This window comes from Empidonax traillii, unplaced genomic scaffold (genome assembly GCF_003031625.1).
Source record: "Empidonax traillii isolate 1590-97213 ecotype Southwest subspecies unplaced genomic scaffold, ASM303162v1 scaffold72:size2462915, whole genome shotgun sequence".
NCBI lineage: Eukaryota > Metazoa > Chordata > Aves > Passeriformes > Tyrannidae > Empidonax > Empidonax traillii.
Genome location: NW_020955265.1, coordinates 1922650 through 1939049, shown reverse-complemented (window position 1 = coordinate 1939049; position 16400 = coordinate 1922650). Strand labels below are relative to the sequence as shown.

The window sequence follows — 16400 nt, the reverse complement described above, 5'->3', positions numbered from 1 at the left end:
TTTCTGCTTTGCATCTGGTTTTATCTTTCAAGTTTTTGGAGACTTTTTTTTCTGCCCTACTCTTTGCAAGGAAGTAAGAAGTGTGACAGAAAGGTGTGATTTTTAATTTACACCAGAGTTCTCAACAAATAATGACTTTTCACACCCTGTTCTTGCTGCTTAGCCTGGGGGAGGAGTTGTGTGGCTACTGTTGTCATATCAAATTAAATCCACTCATGTAATGCAGAAAGGCATTCCTCTTAAACTTAACCCTTTTAAGTTGCTGAACTTAAAAGACCATAAGAACATAAGCATGAAGTGCAGGTCTTTCGGAGGGTCTCTGTTGCTGAAGAATGAAAATGCGTTTATTCAAGGATTTTCTCTCTCTCTCTCTTTTTTTTTTTTTTTTTTTTTTTTTTTTTTTTTTTTTTTTTTTTTTTTTTTTTTTTTTTTTTTTTTTTTTTTTTTTTTTTTTTTTTTTTTTTTTTTTTGAGTTCAGAAGCTAATGAGGTTTGCGTGGGTGAAAGCCTAGAGTTACGGAAATGTTTGGCCAACGATGCCAGACACATGTATTCTCATCTGAAAAACTGACTCCAATAATGTCCTGTAGTGTTGTTTGCTATGGATTGCAAGCATGGTCGTGAAGCACTTGGTGCTCCTTTACGTAGTAGAGCTAAAACATATTAGTAAGAAAATCCTCCTCAGAGAGAGTTTGCTGCTGCTGAGGAGTTTGCTGCTGCCTAGAAGTTTGCAGCGTGGACCAAGCTGTCTTTATCAGCAATCTTCCTGTGGGGAGTTTGCTGTTGTTTTTGAGTATGCGATCCACCCCTCTCGTTATTCAAGTCAGTCCTTCGGACAGGGGGCACGTAGCATGTGCAGGACGGATTCACCCGGAGGGTCGGTGTACATACCCCGGCTCTCTCAGAGACTCCCTGTCCACGCTCTACCTTCAAAGGGTGCCCGCTGCATCTTCCCAGGTAGCACTGCAGGATGGGGAACAAAACTAGCAAACAGGAGTAGAAGCAGTCTACTTTATTGTCCATCTTTATTGTCCCTAACTGTTGGTAATTGAGGGTTAAGCGTTTGCTGGGTACCTGCCCTGGGTGGTGGTGCAGAGAGGGTTAAGGTGCTTGACTGACTATAAACGTATATGTGACAGACTCTTATCTGATGGTGGGGTGGTTTGCTTTTTCCTTCTGTAAAATGTCAGCCATTTCCTGATAAGCCTGATGGTGGTGGTGAATTTCACACCTTTTTTCTTCTCTGTGAGGAAATCTGGGTGTTAATGGTACTGGAGCAGGTCGTGTTTTATAAGGAATGAGGCTGTCTCAGAGCAGAGGAAAAGCAGGGAAGGGAGAGGAGGTGAGGAAGGGGATTCAAGGAAACTGCCACTTATAACAGGCATTAGCTGGATTATTTTGCACTATTTTTATTCAGAACATGTAGATGTATCTTTGTTTGCTAAGTTCATTTCTTTCCTATGAAACCTTGGAGTACAATTTAGAGTTCAGCATAAAAATAATCTTCTCTTTTAATTCCACAGGGAAATTTAGCATTGCAACAGCTGAAGATGGAAAATTGGTCAGTTGAGCAAGTCTGCAACTGGTTGAAACAGAGAAATTTAGGAGAACTAGTTCCTAAGTTCCGTGGTAAGCATTTTTGTTGTTTGGAGGGGGGGCTTGTTTAGTTATTTTTGCTGTGCTTTTCATTGGCACTGCCTACCTTGTTTTGGGGCATGTGTGTATATGCTAACTTAATACTTTTATAAAAATTTATTAGGGTGAGAACTGACATAGATCTGATAAATCAGCTTAAGTGTACAGATTTATTATGAAGTCTCAGAGAAATGCTGGGGGATGAGATTAAACCTGTATATAAATAGAGACACTTCAAATCAGAACTGGGAGTATTAAAGTCTTGACAGGGCCTATTTTATGCTGTATAAATCTTTTGAAATAATGCAACTGTAGTGTGTAAACATTTTATATCTGAGTATATAAACACTCTACAAAAGAGTACACAGGAAACTGTTATGTGAACAGCCTATTTGTTGTGTGTTCTCTTAAAAACCTTGCCTTCCTTCATTAATAAGTGACAGTCTCCTGGTGTTTAAACCAGGCCTGATGTAAAGCATTAAAATAGTCACCTCTCTGCCTCTGTACATTTCAGAGTTGGCTTTCTGTTAGGGGAAGGTGTCTGACCAGTGATTCCTGGCACTGCTTAAGAAAGGACAGCAGCAGCTGAAAATGACTGCTGGCAGTAGAAAGCATCTTTACCTTTGACCTGTCTTCCATCATGTTTTTAGGCATATAGAATGTAATTGTAACTGTAAAGTTATTTTACAGTATTTCTTTTATCCCCTTCAATCTGCAGAAGAAGAAGTAAGTGGTGCAGCTCTTCTGGCACTTAATGATCGTATGGTGCAACAGCTGGTGAAAAAGATTGGGCACCAGGCAGTGCTGATGGACCTGATTAAAAAATACCATCAACAAAAAAGTGGGCTGGATTCCCTTACAGGCTGTTGTGAAACAGCTTCTCAAAAATTTCCAGAAGTAATCAGTGGGTGAGTTTGTACATGGCACAGAAGATATCAGTCTGGGTATAGCTGTGTTCTTTTCATGGCATTTTAAAACTGGCATTTACTAGCTCTTCAGCTGTGAATTTTTAAAATTTTAAGTATCTGTAACAACATGTGAAGTGCAAAATTAGAGTACTACCTTGTGGTTTTAAACAGGGCATCAACATTCCAGAACAACACCATTAATTAATTTCAACTTTTCTTCATACCCGGTTCTAGGACCTAGTTTTCATTTGGACGAAGCACTATCAAACTTTCACTCTAGCTAAAATTTTCACTATTTACAGTATTAAGCTTTTGAATAACTTACTTTTAAATGCTTGCAAGTCTTGGAGTAAAATAATGATTTAGCCAGAGATAGTATTTGTGCTACAGGTGTATTGAAATTCAGTTTCTCAAAGGAAACTCTGAATTTGATCTAGATATAAGCATTTAATAATCCCACTGTGTGAAACTAGATAGATTTTAGAAAACAGAAAACCAAGAATGACAGAATAAAGCCCAAGCACGTTCAAGATGCATTCAGTCATATATTTTAGGATGAGTAAAAGGTCAATATATTCTGTCCAGTTTGGGGTATAAAATGATGAAAAAGCTCCTATAATAAAAGCAGTATTTTGTCATAAAACTAAAAGATGTATCCTCATAATCAGGTAGCCGCAACTCTCTTTTCTTACCTCTACAGTGCTTGTCTTACTGATGTAGTTTAAAGTTATTTTGTCTATTCAGTAAATTTCAAACAAAGTCCTCTAAGAATAGCTTCTTTTGTTCTAAGTCAAGGACTCTGGACTAAACTGCACGAGACACTGTTTGGAACAAATTCAAAATTCATAGTTCCACAATATATGTGAAATCACATATACTCCATCACTTAGTAATGTTATACTGAATTGCAGTGAGTAAAGTCACCATGCCAGTGTTTGCAGTTAGTAGCACCCATAGCTGAATGTGTGGACCAACAGTGGCAGGGAAACAATGGTGAAAACTGAGTTTGTTTTGTTCCTAGCCCTTCTCCTGTGGTGCTTGAGCCCAGGTGAAAATCAACCACCTTTTCTGTTTTGCAGAATTATTTCTCAGTCAGGCCAGTTTCCAAAACCAGCTCACCCTGCCAGGACCAGTGACAGGGCTGAGAAGGCATTGCTCAGGGCAGGGGAGAAAGCAGCATCATCACAGTGTACTTCTGGGTCAGCTGAAGTCACCGTGGAGCTTCCAAAAGCTCTCAGTAGTGTTTCCCTGTTGTATTTCTCAGGTGCATGCTATCCCCAGTGCTTGTTGATGCACTCCTGGCTGCTGCCTCTTTATCCTGGTGTCCTTAGCACATCGTCTGACTATGTGTGAATTGTGCTGAATTCATCTCTCTGCTAGAAACAGAAATGAAGTAATTGGTTATACAAGGAGTTTTGAGTATGATAGGTGAACACGTTCTGTGTGGAAGTAATAAATTTGTGAAAGGTCACTGAATGTGACTTAAATCTCCAGCAGTTTGAATTAGGACATGGAAATAGCATCTTGTGTCTGTCACTGGTAAGGTGGAAATGTTCTCAGTCATGGAGTAGAAACTGTTACTTATGTGTGTGTGAGAAGCTCAAAAAGTAAATTTCACAAGGTGAATATTAAGACTCTTTTCAGCTTCACAATCAGATGTTTCTAGGAAGCACACAGAAAACACAACAGTGTTTTTTTGTTTGTTTGCTTTAATTGCATAGCTGAAAAATATTGATTTATGGAAAGGGAAAACTGCCCTTATAAATTTGGCAAACTAATGTCATTTCCAATAACAGCCTTTCATGTGTTCAGTGCAGTTGAGGCTGGAACAGTTGCTAAAGCATCTTTAGAATTTGGATGTTCTGAAAAAGATAAATAAGTAGTTAATGACTGCCACAAATTCTTGGCAGAATAACAGTATCCCCTATCTAAGCTCTGCCTATTCCCCAGTACGGGTAAAACTGTTGATGTTGGCTTCTATGCACAAAACAAGGAATATGAGGAGGAAGAGAAGTAGACACAAATGCTAAGTGGAAAGCAATAGTTTGGTCTGGCACATAGCAAAGTGTGTATCTGGAGTTTTTGGTGTTAGTGACAAGCTAGAATTGAAGCAAATAACCAAGAACAGTGGCCTGTGAGACCAGCTGGCATTCAGAGATCTTCTAGAGTGGCTGGAGTAATGCAAAGCCGACTTGAAGCTTTAGACTTAACCTCTAGAAAAAACTTTTCAAGGTTTTGGTTAAATAGAAACTGCCTTGCAATGCTGTGTGAATACCTCTTTCAGCCCTCACTTGCAAGTTGTAATGGTTAGTTACTCCCAGAGATTTGGAGATGCCAGGTATGAGGATGGCAGTTATCCTGCAACTCTGAGAAGCTTGATTTTCTTGAGTTTTGTAGAATATCACTAGGCAGTACTATATATATTTTTTCTTTTAATTTGACAGAGTTTGATAATTGAACTGGGAGATTGATTAACAGACATTAGCATCATGTAAAATCATGACTATTCAATATGTTAATTTTTCTCCCTTTCTATTTGTGCCACTGGTATTTTAGAACCCTAAAGATCCTCTTTTCTGTAAGCTGCACAAGACCTGACAGTAAATTTTTTTGTTTGTTTTTTTTTTTTTTTCTTTCAGGACTACTGACAGACAGATGTTAAATTCTTCTGGTCCTGTGGAGCAGAAAAAATATCTGTGCTCAAGTGAAAATGAAAAAGGACTAATTGATCACAGAGTGCTAAAGCAGAAGTGAGTTTATAATATATTCATTGCATTTCCTTATCTTTTGAAAATGATGTAAACACTTCTTTTTGCTTCATTTATACTTTACAAAAAGTGATCTTAATTATTGGAGGCCAGGTTCAGCTATATCAAGCTATATTTAGAAAACAGCAGAAACAGAAATTTATTAGGATTTGGCTGAATGAAATAGCCTGATGGTGTGTTTTCTGCTCTCCATCCTCAGTCCTTACTCATTGTCTCATGTTACCTCATGCAGAGGGCAAGATACAGGTTTGTCTTTATTATCTAATTTTTAAAAATCACCTTTTGCAGATGTGTTTTCAACAGCAATCTGACAAATTAGTCATTACAACTGGAGTATGGCTATTAAAAAAATTGTGTGCTTGAGGCGTCTTAAATATAGCGTCTGTGAAGGTAGGCATGCTGATTCCATTTGCATGCTCATTTTCCTTGGGTATCCAAATGAGCCTCCCTTAAAAACTGGAGGCAAGACAAGGTGTAGGGTTTTTACTTTCTATTTTTTTTTCCCTCCTACACATGCTTTTCTCCTTTGAGATGGGCAGTTAGTGTTGGAAGAAAGTCCTATTCCTTTTACAAGGCAATTATTTTCTTGTTTGCAAAGCTTAGTCTGCTTATTGTTGTCCCCCTTTCTTTCCACCTGCTATAGCTTCCCTCCCTGCCATAGATGTGATGGATGGCCTCACAATTCTGAGACAAGGAGAGGTGTTCCTGCAAAAATGTCTATTTTATCACTAAAATAGAAAAAAAAAAATAACAAGGAGTTAGTGATAAGACTGACTGGGAACAGAGGAAGAGTTTAGTGAATCACATAGTTAGTGCTTTTAAAATAAAGTCTTGCTATCTCTGTTCTTTAAAAGATCCTGTCAGCATTGTTATTAAAGAAACAAAGCCAAATCACTTAAAGCCTCAGAATAAACTACTAATATGATCTTGCAATGAAGGGTTTTAGCCTGTGCTTCCAAAGGATGCTTATTTTTAATTAGTTATGACTAATTTGCCTTGTGGTGTATAAAGACTTTTAAATGGGTTGTGTGAATCAGTGTAACCAGGAACAGGAACAGACTGACTTTAGGAAATGTTCTCGGCAAATATTGTCATTACAAAGCATTCAAAGGCCCATAATGGTCTGTTGGTGCCACTTCAGCTCAGGGCAGAGAAGGAGAAGAGGGAGGAAGTCTGCTGCTGTAAATGAAATGCCTCTTCCCAGTGAAGTAGGAGATGTTGTAGAAGTCAGCGGAGCTGTGATGATTTGTAGATCTGAGTAAATTTGATGAGGGCTTCTCTCTAAAGGTCAAATGAAAATCTGGCAAACATCTTTCGCAGGAACAGCTGTTCTAACTAAGACTGAGGATGGAGTTGAACAGTCACTGCATACACTAACTGCTGTACTAGGTTCCTCCAAAGATAAATACAATTTTTAGAGGTGAATGCTGTTTAGGTGTGTCTATGACTTGACTTACGTTGATAAATGTCTTATGATAGACTTTAGGTTTGATTTTTTGTTGTTGTTGTTTTTCCTTTCCTTTTCCTTTCCCTGCAGTATTCACTTACTGCATTTTCAACAACCAATGGAAAATTTTAATGTTTCATATGCTTGAGGGGATTATGCAAGCTATAAGCAGGTTGTGAAGGGTTGAACAAGATGTTTCTTTTAGAAAAGCTATTACAAGAACAGAAAAAGTTTCTTTGACTATAATATAATGACAGATTCTTAGCCAAGAGCATAAAAGTAACCCCCCTACTAATAAACTTAGCTTGAAAGCTGGATGAGCTGGTTGGTTGGTTTGTTTTTCACTCAAGTTCCAGTCTATGGATTTAGGCGCCCTGGTGAAAAAGGGTTTTTCACATCAGTTTAATTAATGGTGGCTATTTTTTGTATTTTGGCATAATGTCATAATAATCAGATCAACTAATGTGTTGTTTCTACTCCTTATAAGTCTATGCATTTGTTTCCCTCCCGAAGTCTCTTGTCTTAACTATCAGGGAAAGGAAGGCTGTAGTAATATATGGAGGTTGTTCTGCAAATAAAACACTCTGGACTGTCCTATTCTGAGTAGGGAGGGTAGGGACAGGACCCATTTCTCATCAGCTAGGCCAGATTTGGAAGAGCAGCTAAGAACAAGGATGATATCCACTTTTACTTAGTGGGTGTTCCCACATCACCCACTGTAGAACAGTTAATGTTAGCACTTCTAGAGTCTGTTCAGCCAGGGGGTTAGTTTAACTTGGTGGGATTGGTTTCAATGTACAGTTTAAATTATTGATATTTGGCCAGGATTATGCTTATAGCCTCTGTCTCCTCATTAATTTCATTCAATCTGAAAAAGAAGAACTTAAAATTTGTAAGTTGGCTTTTTTTTTTTTTTTTTATGTGATGTTGGGTTTTTTTGTGGTTTGTTTTTTTTCTGTTTTCCCAAAAGATCCATGGAACTACAGCTTCAATAACTGCATGGTTTTGCTTGAAGTGAATTCGTGGGTGCTTTTATGAATTATTAATGCTGTGAATTGGCTCAAAGTTTTCTCTATGTTTCCTAACATAGTCCTAAGAACTGTGTTAAATACACTCTTCTATATTACTAAATCTTACTAAAATATCAAACAAGATTGTTTAAACGTAAAGAGTAAGTGGTTGAAACAATTGTATAATTTTATTTTTCTTGTATTGAAATTGTGCATACATATAATGAGATGAGGTTTTGCAAGCTACTCCAGTGAAATAACTTCTTCCTAGAAATGACAGAAGTAAAAGCAGTCAGTTTTTTTGTTAACCTACCAAGAAGATTAATCTTGAAATAGCGCTTGTCTGTGAAAACAATAAGATAGCTACAGAGGACAATTCAATAAATACATTTCCCATATTCCTGCTTTTCTGTATTGGAGTACTAGCAGTTTTATGGCTCCTGGAAGCCTGGTGTTTATCTTGTTGCTAAGACAGAGGCTTGCACTACTTGTAAATACCTGATACTGCTGTGAAAAAGCAACATTTTATTGGTTGGTTTATATGTTCTGTCTGCCTTTCCTCAACATGTTTGCTTAGCAAATGACATCCCTAATGTATCTCTTTTTTACTGTTTCCAATACGATGGCCCAGCTGTTTTCCTTCAAGAGGGATGTCCTGGTACATGTTTGTTTGTACATTTATTTCTTCTGTAAAAACATGTTCTGTAACTCTTGAGTGCTGTGTAACAGATTTACTGTCTGAACGTCTTTGAGTAATTTTCTCAGAGCACAAGCAGGATAATGGATCTACTAGCCAGCCTTGACAGGTTTGAACTTTTCTATTTGCTGTGAATTTTGAAGATGTGGTCAGTGCTCAACTGAACCTGGACCTGCTAAGTGCTCATATGCCAATAAAGCTATTGCCAGCAGTGACAGAATATTGATACTGGTGCCTACATGCATTTGAGCTGGTAGCAAGGACAATGAATTGGAAGATTCATCTGAAAACAAATTTGGCATCCATCTTCAAGATGACCCTGCAAGGGTCATTCATTTTCTCATTAGAGGAATTCTCCTAACTAGAGCCTCTCATCTATTTCAGTCAGGCTACAGGCAACTGTGCTGACTGCTGGGTAGCTGCATCTGAATTGTCTTTTAGTTTTGATATATCATTCTGCTAATGATCTTTATAGAGCTCCTTCCTTTGCTTCCCCATTACCCATACATAAGTATTGTTGGTCTATTTGATGTGTTTTATCAGAAACACACTTATGCTCATGCTTTATGAAGAAAAGAAAATTGTATAAGGAAAAGAGAGAAAGAGCAGCTAGCCTGAAAAATTGTCACTTAGTCAACTACTTTGGATGATCTTGCTCCATTTATACAAGAGAATAAATATTACTTTTATATGCATACATACACACACTATAGTCCTACAGTGAAATCACAGCAGGACTATGCTTTTTTATGTATAGCTTAAGAGTTTCCTAGTTTCCATGCAAAGACCTCATTCTGTGTATCATCAGAATTATTTCTAGTAAATAATGTGATGTCTAGTAAAAAAAGTGATGATCCTTTCTTCAGTTAGCTCATAAGGACATGAGAAACAGACATTAAAAACACCAACATGTTAAGTCATTGATAATGGTCAATAATAGAAGAAAAGAAGTACTGCCTGTCTATTTTCAGACATCAGATGCTTGATTATTCCTTTGGGTATTCCAAAATCATAAATTGCATCTAGCCCATTAATTTTAACAGTGATTGATTTCTTGAATCTTTCTGCTATGAATTTGTCTCAGTACTTCTGAAGCTATTTCTTGTTTCAATAGTAGATTCTCCTGGTGAATGCCATATAATAACAGAAAAATAATTTCATTTTAATGATTTCTGATAATTTCAATTCAGTTGTTATTACATCTTCAGCAAAACTGTTCTATCTGTGGGTTTGATTTGTGTGGGGTTTGGGGGAGATTCTTTTAATTTACATTTTCAATTTATGTGGATGCAAGAATTTTTGCCACTTTTTTCTTTAGTCAGAATTTCATATCTCTGTCATTGCAGCTGGATGCTTAAGAATACTAAATTAAAATTTAAAAGACCTAGAAGAGTCATAATAAGAAATTCTCTGTGCTTGTTGCCTCAGTGTTTTGAAAGTCCTGGACTCATGGTTTTGGAGCACTTCAGGTCAGCAGAGCTGAATTTATTGACATGGTGCTGTGAGTCTTCCACAGAAGTTTGCAGGAAAAAAAAATAAATTGCTAAATCTAGATCTAATTTCTGTCTTGAGTTAGCTAGAAGACCAGAGAGGGATGGCTAGAAACGGGCTATATGTGTTTGAACCTACATCTCAAACTGTACATTGCACTGGGATTTATGCATATAGCCAAGGCCTTCCTCGACTGGGGAGAACAGCTTTACAGCTGAACTGAACTGTTCTTTTAATTAAACAAGTTTGCATGTGAGCATTTCTGAGGATAAAGTTTATGTGCAATTGTGTCTCGTTTCAAACAAGCTTGTATTTCATTGTAAAATATTACTGCACATGTTTAATATGACTGCCCAACAGTGATGAGTCCAGCAAGAGCTAGTAAAATATTTAATCTTGAACAAGGATATATTTTGTGTTGAGTGAGGCTGAAGATAAATGAAATTTGGAGTATTTTTGTTGTTGTGGCAAAGGTGAAAGGACTGGTGGAAGGGAGACTTACCACGCCTCCCTGGCTATTAGCCATCCCAACTGCAAGATAATTTTATTTTCTCAAATAACTGAGTATAATTCAATTTGCCTGAATTAAACTTTTTAAACCTTGCCACTTTTTGAAGTGGCTTTTCAGCTTCACTGGTGTTACCATCAAAAGGAATTTCAGTGCTGTTAAGATACAAAGTACTGTAAGTTTTAAACTTCTGTCAATTTTTTGAGCTAGTTTAAATGATAGCATGTTGAAAATAGCCAGTCTGGTATGTCACTTTCATCAGTAAAATTGGCAAAAATACAGGGTGCAGACTTACAGGCTGCAGAGTGGCTCACTAATGATACATTGAACATCTGCACTTTATTTGCATAGGAGAGGTTTCCAAGTGATTCCAGAATCTGAGTTGGGTTTTATTTTCCCATGTGTGTATTAATTTGCCACCAAAGAAGGACATGAATGTGTCTATGTGGATATGTTGTCACTTCTTGAACAACTTTTCCTTCTTTTGAGACTGCAAAGTACTAACAGAAGTTCACTGCCCTTTGCATCTACTGTTAACCATTTGTGTCCCATGAAATCTGATGAGCTTAGAAAGACATCAGCTCTGACCACTTTGTCCCTCTTTTACTTATGGGGAAATGGTAGTGCTGTGAGTACTGCTACTGCTGTTAAGATCAGATGATACCCAAATGATATATTTTTTTTTCTCAGCACTATATTGCCATTTGTGGTAGTGCTGGGGTTGGTGCAGTTATATCGTGGCTGTAGAGTGTTTGATAGCCTGCAAGCTGTGTTAAAAGATGCCAAGACGGTGTGGCAGCATAAACAGGTCAGCAAGGTTGAGACTTACAGGCTAATCTACTCAAGAAGGTACTGAGGCTGTAACTGTCTACAGGGACCCAAATGAGCTGTCGTGCAGGTATATAACAGTCTTTCAAAGCAGTGTAAACTAAGGCATTTCAAATGCTCATCCATTGGTATTGCACTTGATTTTGCCAGCCTAAAGACATTGGCTCACATGGAGTCAGTTTTTTTTTTTGGTTTTTTTTTTTTTTTTTTTTTTTTTTTTTTTTTTTTGCATCTGTATCTGAAAAAGACTGGATAGAAAAACCTCCCAATTAAGACCATGCTAGAACTCTTCACAAGTCTTGTTTATATACCTAGCTCTTGTTTATAGGCTACCATAGAGACTGGACTGAAGTCTAACAGTATTTCCTTCTGTAACTTTCATAGACTCAAAATGTAGTGCAGTTTGGGAGGGACACTGGAGCATGCCTCATCCAGCCACAAGTCTTCGTGTGGGAACTTTTATCTGCATCCCTCAAGTGGGGAATTCTTAACTTGAAATCTATACTGTATATGTCTCAACAGCTGTAGTAGCTATCTTAATTTTCTTCATAGTTAGTGGAAAGAAATAGATGAGGGGGATAATCCAATCTGATTTAGATGTTCTGGTTGTTCTGTCATACATCAGTGGTGTTTATGTCTCCTCAGTGAAAATAAAGAGACTGGAAGTGATTAATTAAGATATCTATATCTGTATTTTTATACCATTTAAGCATCTACATATGTCATCTATAATGATAGCATTTTATTTTAGAAATTATTTTTAAAGTCTGCTAGTTGTTTTCAGTTTGCTCTCTGTAATTTAAATTAAAGCAAACATAAACTGCAGTGATACCAGTATTTTATACTGCAGTATTTTATTCAATTAAGCTGTTTGTCTTACTCTAGTTTTAGTTAGCAGAACTGGTAGGAAACACATTAGTAATGAAGACAGATAAAGTTATTTTGCAACAGTACAAGTCCCCAGACCTCTGCTCTGCCTTCTGCTTTCATTTAGAAACCACCTTCTAACATCTGCTGGTTATAACATTTCACATTTGACCTCTAGTTTAACTCTATGTGTATTGATTGCTGCTTTTGTTCCTCTTCTTTATGCAAAAACAAGGACAGCAAGCCTTGAATTTCTATAGCTATAGCTTTCCTCAACTTGTGTTGAGTTTTTCCATGTGTTTTTCTTCCCATCCTGCGTGCATTTCTATAAAAGAAGGGTGTGATTGTGATGATATAATCTTTTCTTTTACAGGAAAAACCTGAAATCATTTTTTGCAAGACACAAGATGTTGCAGTGGACAAGTTCTTACGCTTTGCCAGACTTTCCTTATGATGTCAAGTGTATATTAGCAGAAAAAAAATGTCCTGATCACAGTATGAGAATAAGGATTATTGAATTTTTACAAGCAGACATGACAAAATACCTAGAAGGATCACTGTGAGTAAACACCATTAGATTTATTTGGGGCCATTACCTATTGGGTGCAGAGGTAAATTTTCAAATGGATGTAAAGCCGTTCTTTATAATACACTTGTTTAAACAGAGGAGGCTAAGGGTATGAAATCTGTTGAAGTCAACAGGAAGATTTCATACAAGCGTTAAAACCGTGCCCTTTGTTCTTTGAAGAGGAATTGATTACCTGAGAAATAGTCAGTGTAATGTAGATCAGTATAAACTCTAGTGTTTAATAATATTTAGAATAACAACTGTTTCTTATACGTCTTCATCTTGTTTGCACAGATATCCGAACAGTCAGCAATATAACATTGTTGTCAATGCTCTGCTGCAGGCATATCCATTCCTTGATGAAGATGGGAATGGCTTTGTAAGTATTGTGGGTTTTTCCCCACATAATCAATCACAAGTAAATAACCTAGTTCAGAAGAAATCAATATCAATTTCTTATATACTGGCTTTATTCAGAGCTGTAAGCTTCACTTGGCTGCTTTTGGCAAATCACATTCTTATTTCATTATATTAATTAAAGATTAGTCCAGCTATCGCCATACCTCAAAGCCACTGGGAGATCACGCAGACCTGTACACGACGTCCTTGGTTGGTTGTTGGGTACGTTTTCTTTCTGGACTTGTTATGCCAAAAGACAAATTTAAATGTGACTTATTTTTGGTTTTAAAAACAAAAAAGCAAACTCTTTAGAAAATTGTCTATATGAGGACTGACATCTAACTGATGCTCTTGCAATGCCTTATGATCGAACTACAACATTCATTAATACTAGTGGTTTAAGTATGTCTGGAATCTAGGCCTAATTTAAAAGAAAATATTATCATCTAAAAACACATTTTGTAATCCTAGAATATCTATCTATCTATCTATCTATCTATCTATCTATCTGTGGTCTCTGAGGACAGTGGTCACCTTTTGACTTCACATTGTTGCACTGCCATGTGATACTTTTATAGCACCTTGTAAAAGCTTGTGAGCCTCAATGGGGACTGTTAGCTTTAAATGTGTATAAATATATATCTCATGTGCCATTACTGTAGAAAGCAAAATAATTTTGAAAACAAAACAAAACAAAACAGATGAGGTTTAAGTGGTGGCTATTCTAATTCTCCCCTGAGCCCAGGCACTGCAGAAGGGAAGGGACTAAAGACAATGAGCACATGCCAAAGAGGAGAGAGGGAGCAAAAGGATCAGATAGCAACAGTTATCATTTTTTAATCAACATACCTCTCTGAATACCCCAGTGTTGGTCCTTGGGTGGGGTTCTGAGTAATGCTATGACTTATCTGGCTGCCTTTATGTGGGGGAGCTGGAATGATATTCAGGTCAGGTCTGAAAGCCATTTTACAGCCTTTAACTTTTAAAAATTGTTTTTAAACAGAAGTTCTTAAGTTAGGTTTTCAGATGCCTTTAATGCAGGGCCATAGACTGGGTGAAATTACTTATAACTCTGTTCTTTAGGAAATGGTTCATTACTTTCCAGGTTGATCGCAGGATTGATGCTGGCAGAAATTATGTGATGGCACAGAAACTTCTGAGAAGTTGTTCTTTATTTTTTGATCTTTCCCTCATGCTTACTAGAAAGCTTGTCTGGCAATAACCACCGCAAGTAAGCAAGGAAGTTAGAATTAGCAGTTTGCAATATTGCTAGTCTAACACTTTCTGAGCCAGCCCTTCTCCACTGCCTGGGTTGAGACGGGAAAAAATGCACTAAAGGTGTATGCCTGTATACTTAAGTTTGGAGGAGGACGTGAGAATGAATTACTATTTTTATTGGCCTTAGTGTTAGACATTATGTTCTTCCTTCATGATCATAAAGGCTATATATACTTATTTTTTCTTGATCTGAGATAGTTGTGTGTTACAACAGCAATGGCTTAAAACAAACCCTGCAACATATGTACAGCTACTTACCACAAGGCTTGCAGTAAAATTAAATACATATACGTTTAAGAAACAAATGAACAGCAAAAAAAATTAGCAACTGCCATTCTTTCTTTCTTTTTTTCTCAGAAAGGATCTTCAGCAGCTCAAAAAAGCAAAATTTTTGTAGGCTTTTCTTTTAAAATTGCCTCTGGCTAGCAAGGGACTATAATTGCTGCTTGCTGTTCCTGATAATAGTATTAAAATGTAAGATGTAAAATATTAATTGCTGAGAGGCTTTGTATATCTTAAACTTGTCATTATTACAATTTTTTGAATAGTACATTGAAAGTATTTAAGAAATCTGTCATCAATAAAATTCAGAGGTAAAGCAGAAAAGTCTTTGTTTGGGGACTGATAGGTAAATGGAGAAAAGGAAAACTTGCATAGAGCAGTATTTTAAGCAAAAATCCTAGTTAAATTCCTTATTAAATAACATTTATATATAAACTTCTGGAGATGCAGTTCATGTAATATGGTTTTGCTGTTTACACTGGGGAGAGAGGAATAGCACTATGTAAGTTTTTGTTTCTCTTTGGACTTCAAAGAGCCTTGGGTGACCAGCTGTGCACAGCTGTTTGTGTCTGACAGGTAACTTGTTCCTTTCATTGTGTTGTAAGGCTGGAGAATGGGACACAGCACACATGGCAATTTAGCTGGGCCAGCCTATGAAAACAGTGATTTTCAGCACTGATAGATTAATAAAGTTACTCAGGTTTATTTAGAATAACAACAAGCCTATTTACATTATTTGGACTTTTAATTTCTTGACAAAGTTGCAGGAAAAATTAATTGTTGCGTGCATTTTAAAAACCAAAAGGGCTCAGCACAGTTCGGCATACCGAGTTTTGCGTTCTCTCTGGTGTGCTGGAGCTCATTTCTGCAGCTGAGTATTTTCCTTTCTGCCATGCAAAATGCTCTATCCCACTGTAACTGTTAATGACATTAATTTACTGCTCTCCATTTATTGTTGTGCCATGTCTCAGTTCCTAGATTCAGTTTAACTCTGAATTTATGCTTAAAAGGTTTTCTTACCCTTTGGGGTGGAGGAGCAGCCACAGCATCTGCTGGGCTCTGCAGAAGGCTGCAGTAGTTCTTAAGGAGATGTCCTGAGAAGGTCTGTCGGTGGTGTGATTTTAATTTTAACTTGTGAGTCTTGCGGTTTTGAGCCCTTCACCAGAATTGGATGTGTCTTGGCTGCTAGAAGGATGCAGCACAAACTGTTCTGGGCTCTTCCCTGGCCAGTGTGCGTGGTGTGGGTGGGCAGGGGCAAGCAGTTGGGCTTCCTGGATGAGAAAAAGGAAAGCTCATCATGTGAAAGGTCTTGGCATTCCAGAATCTTCTGACCAGGAACAGAAAATTAATATGTAAAGAACTTGATGTTCTTGATGTACATGGATCGAGAAACTTTGAACTGTAAATGTCATCACTTTTGTTGCAACATTTTTCTTAAAAGGGGAAAAATATGCTGAAAGACATAGAGGAACAAAACAACAACAACAAAAAAAACAAACCTAGGAGCACCTAAATTCACATGAATATTTTCATGACAGGAAAAAGATTACTTGCAAAACTTCGAACATTCCATTTTTTCAGTTTCTTTGTGAGGTTTGCTTGTTTGGGGTTTTTTCCCCAAATACTGGATGCTTCCTATTTACAACTTCAAATTATTTTAAACAAATAATTTAAACAATGTGTGTGTTCTGTAGAAACATAGTCTAATATTTTCA

General features: G+C 37.1%; 1 protein-coding gene across 1 annotated transcript in view; it reads left to right on the top strand.

The window, feature by feature from the left end:
* Positions 1-780: 780 nt before the first annotated feature.
* SAMD3 (sterile alpha motif domain containing 3) overlaps positions 781-16400 on the top strand; it is a 34627-nt gene continuing 19007 nt past the window's right edge. The window contains exons 1-6 of the mRNA XM_027880525.1: positions 781-845; positions 1523-1628; positions 2353-2542; positions 5182-5292; positions 12532-12717; positions 13021-13105. Coding sequence (XP_027736326.1) covers positions 795-845; positions 1523-1628; positions 2353-2542; positions 5182-5292; positions 12532-12717; positions 13021-13105 — 729 coding nt within the window. The 5' untranslated portion in view covers positions 781-794. The remainder of the gene's footprint in view (positions 846-1522; positions 1629-2352; positions 2543-5181; positions 5293-12531; positions 12718-13020; positions 13106-16400) is intronic.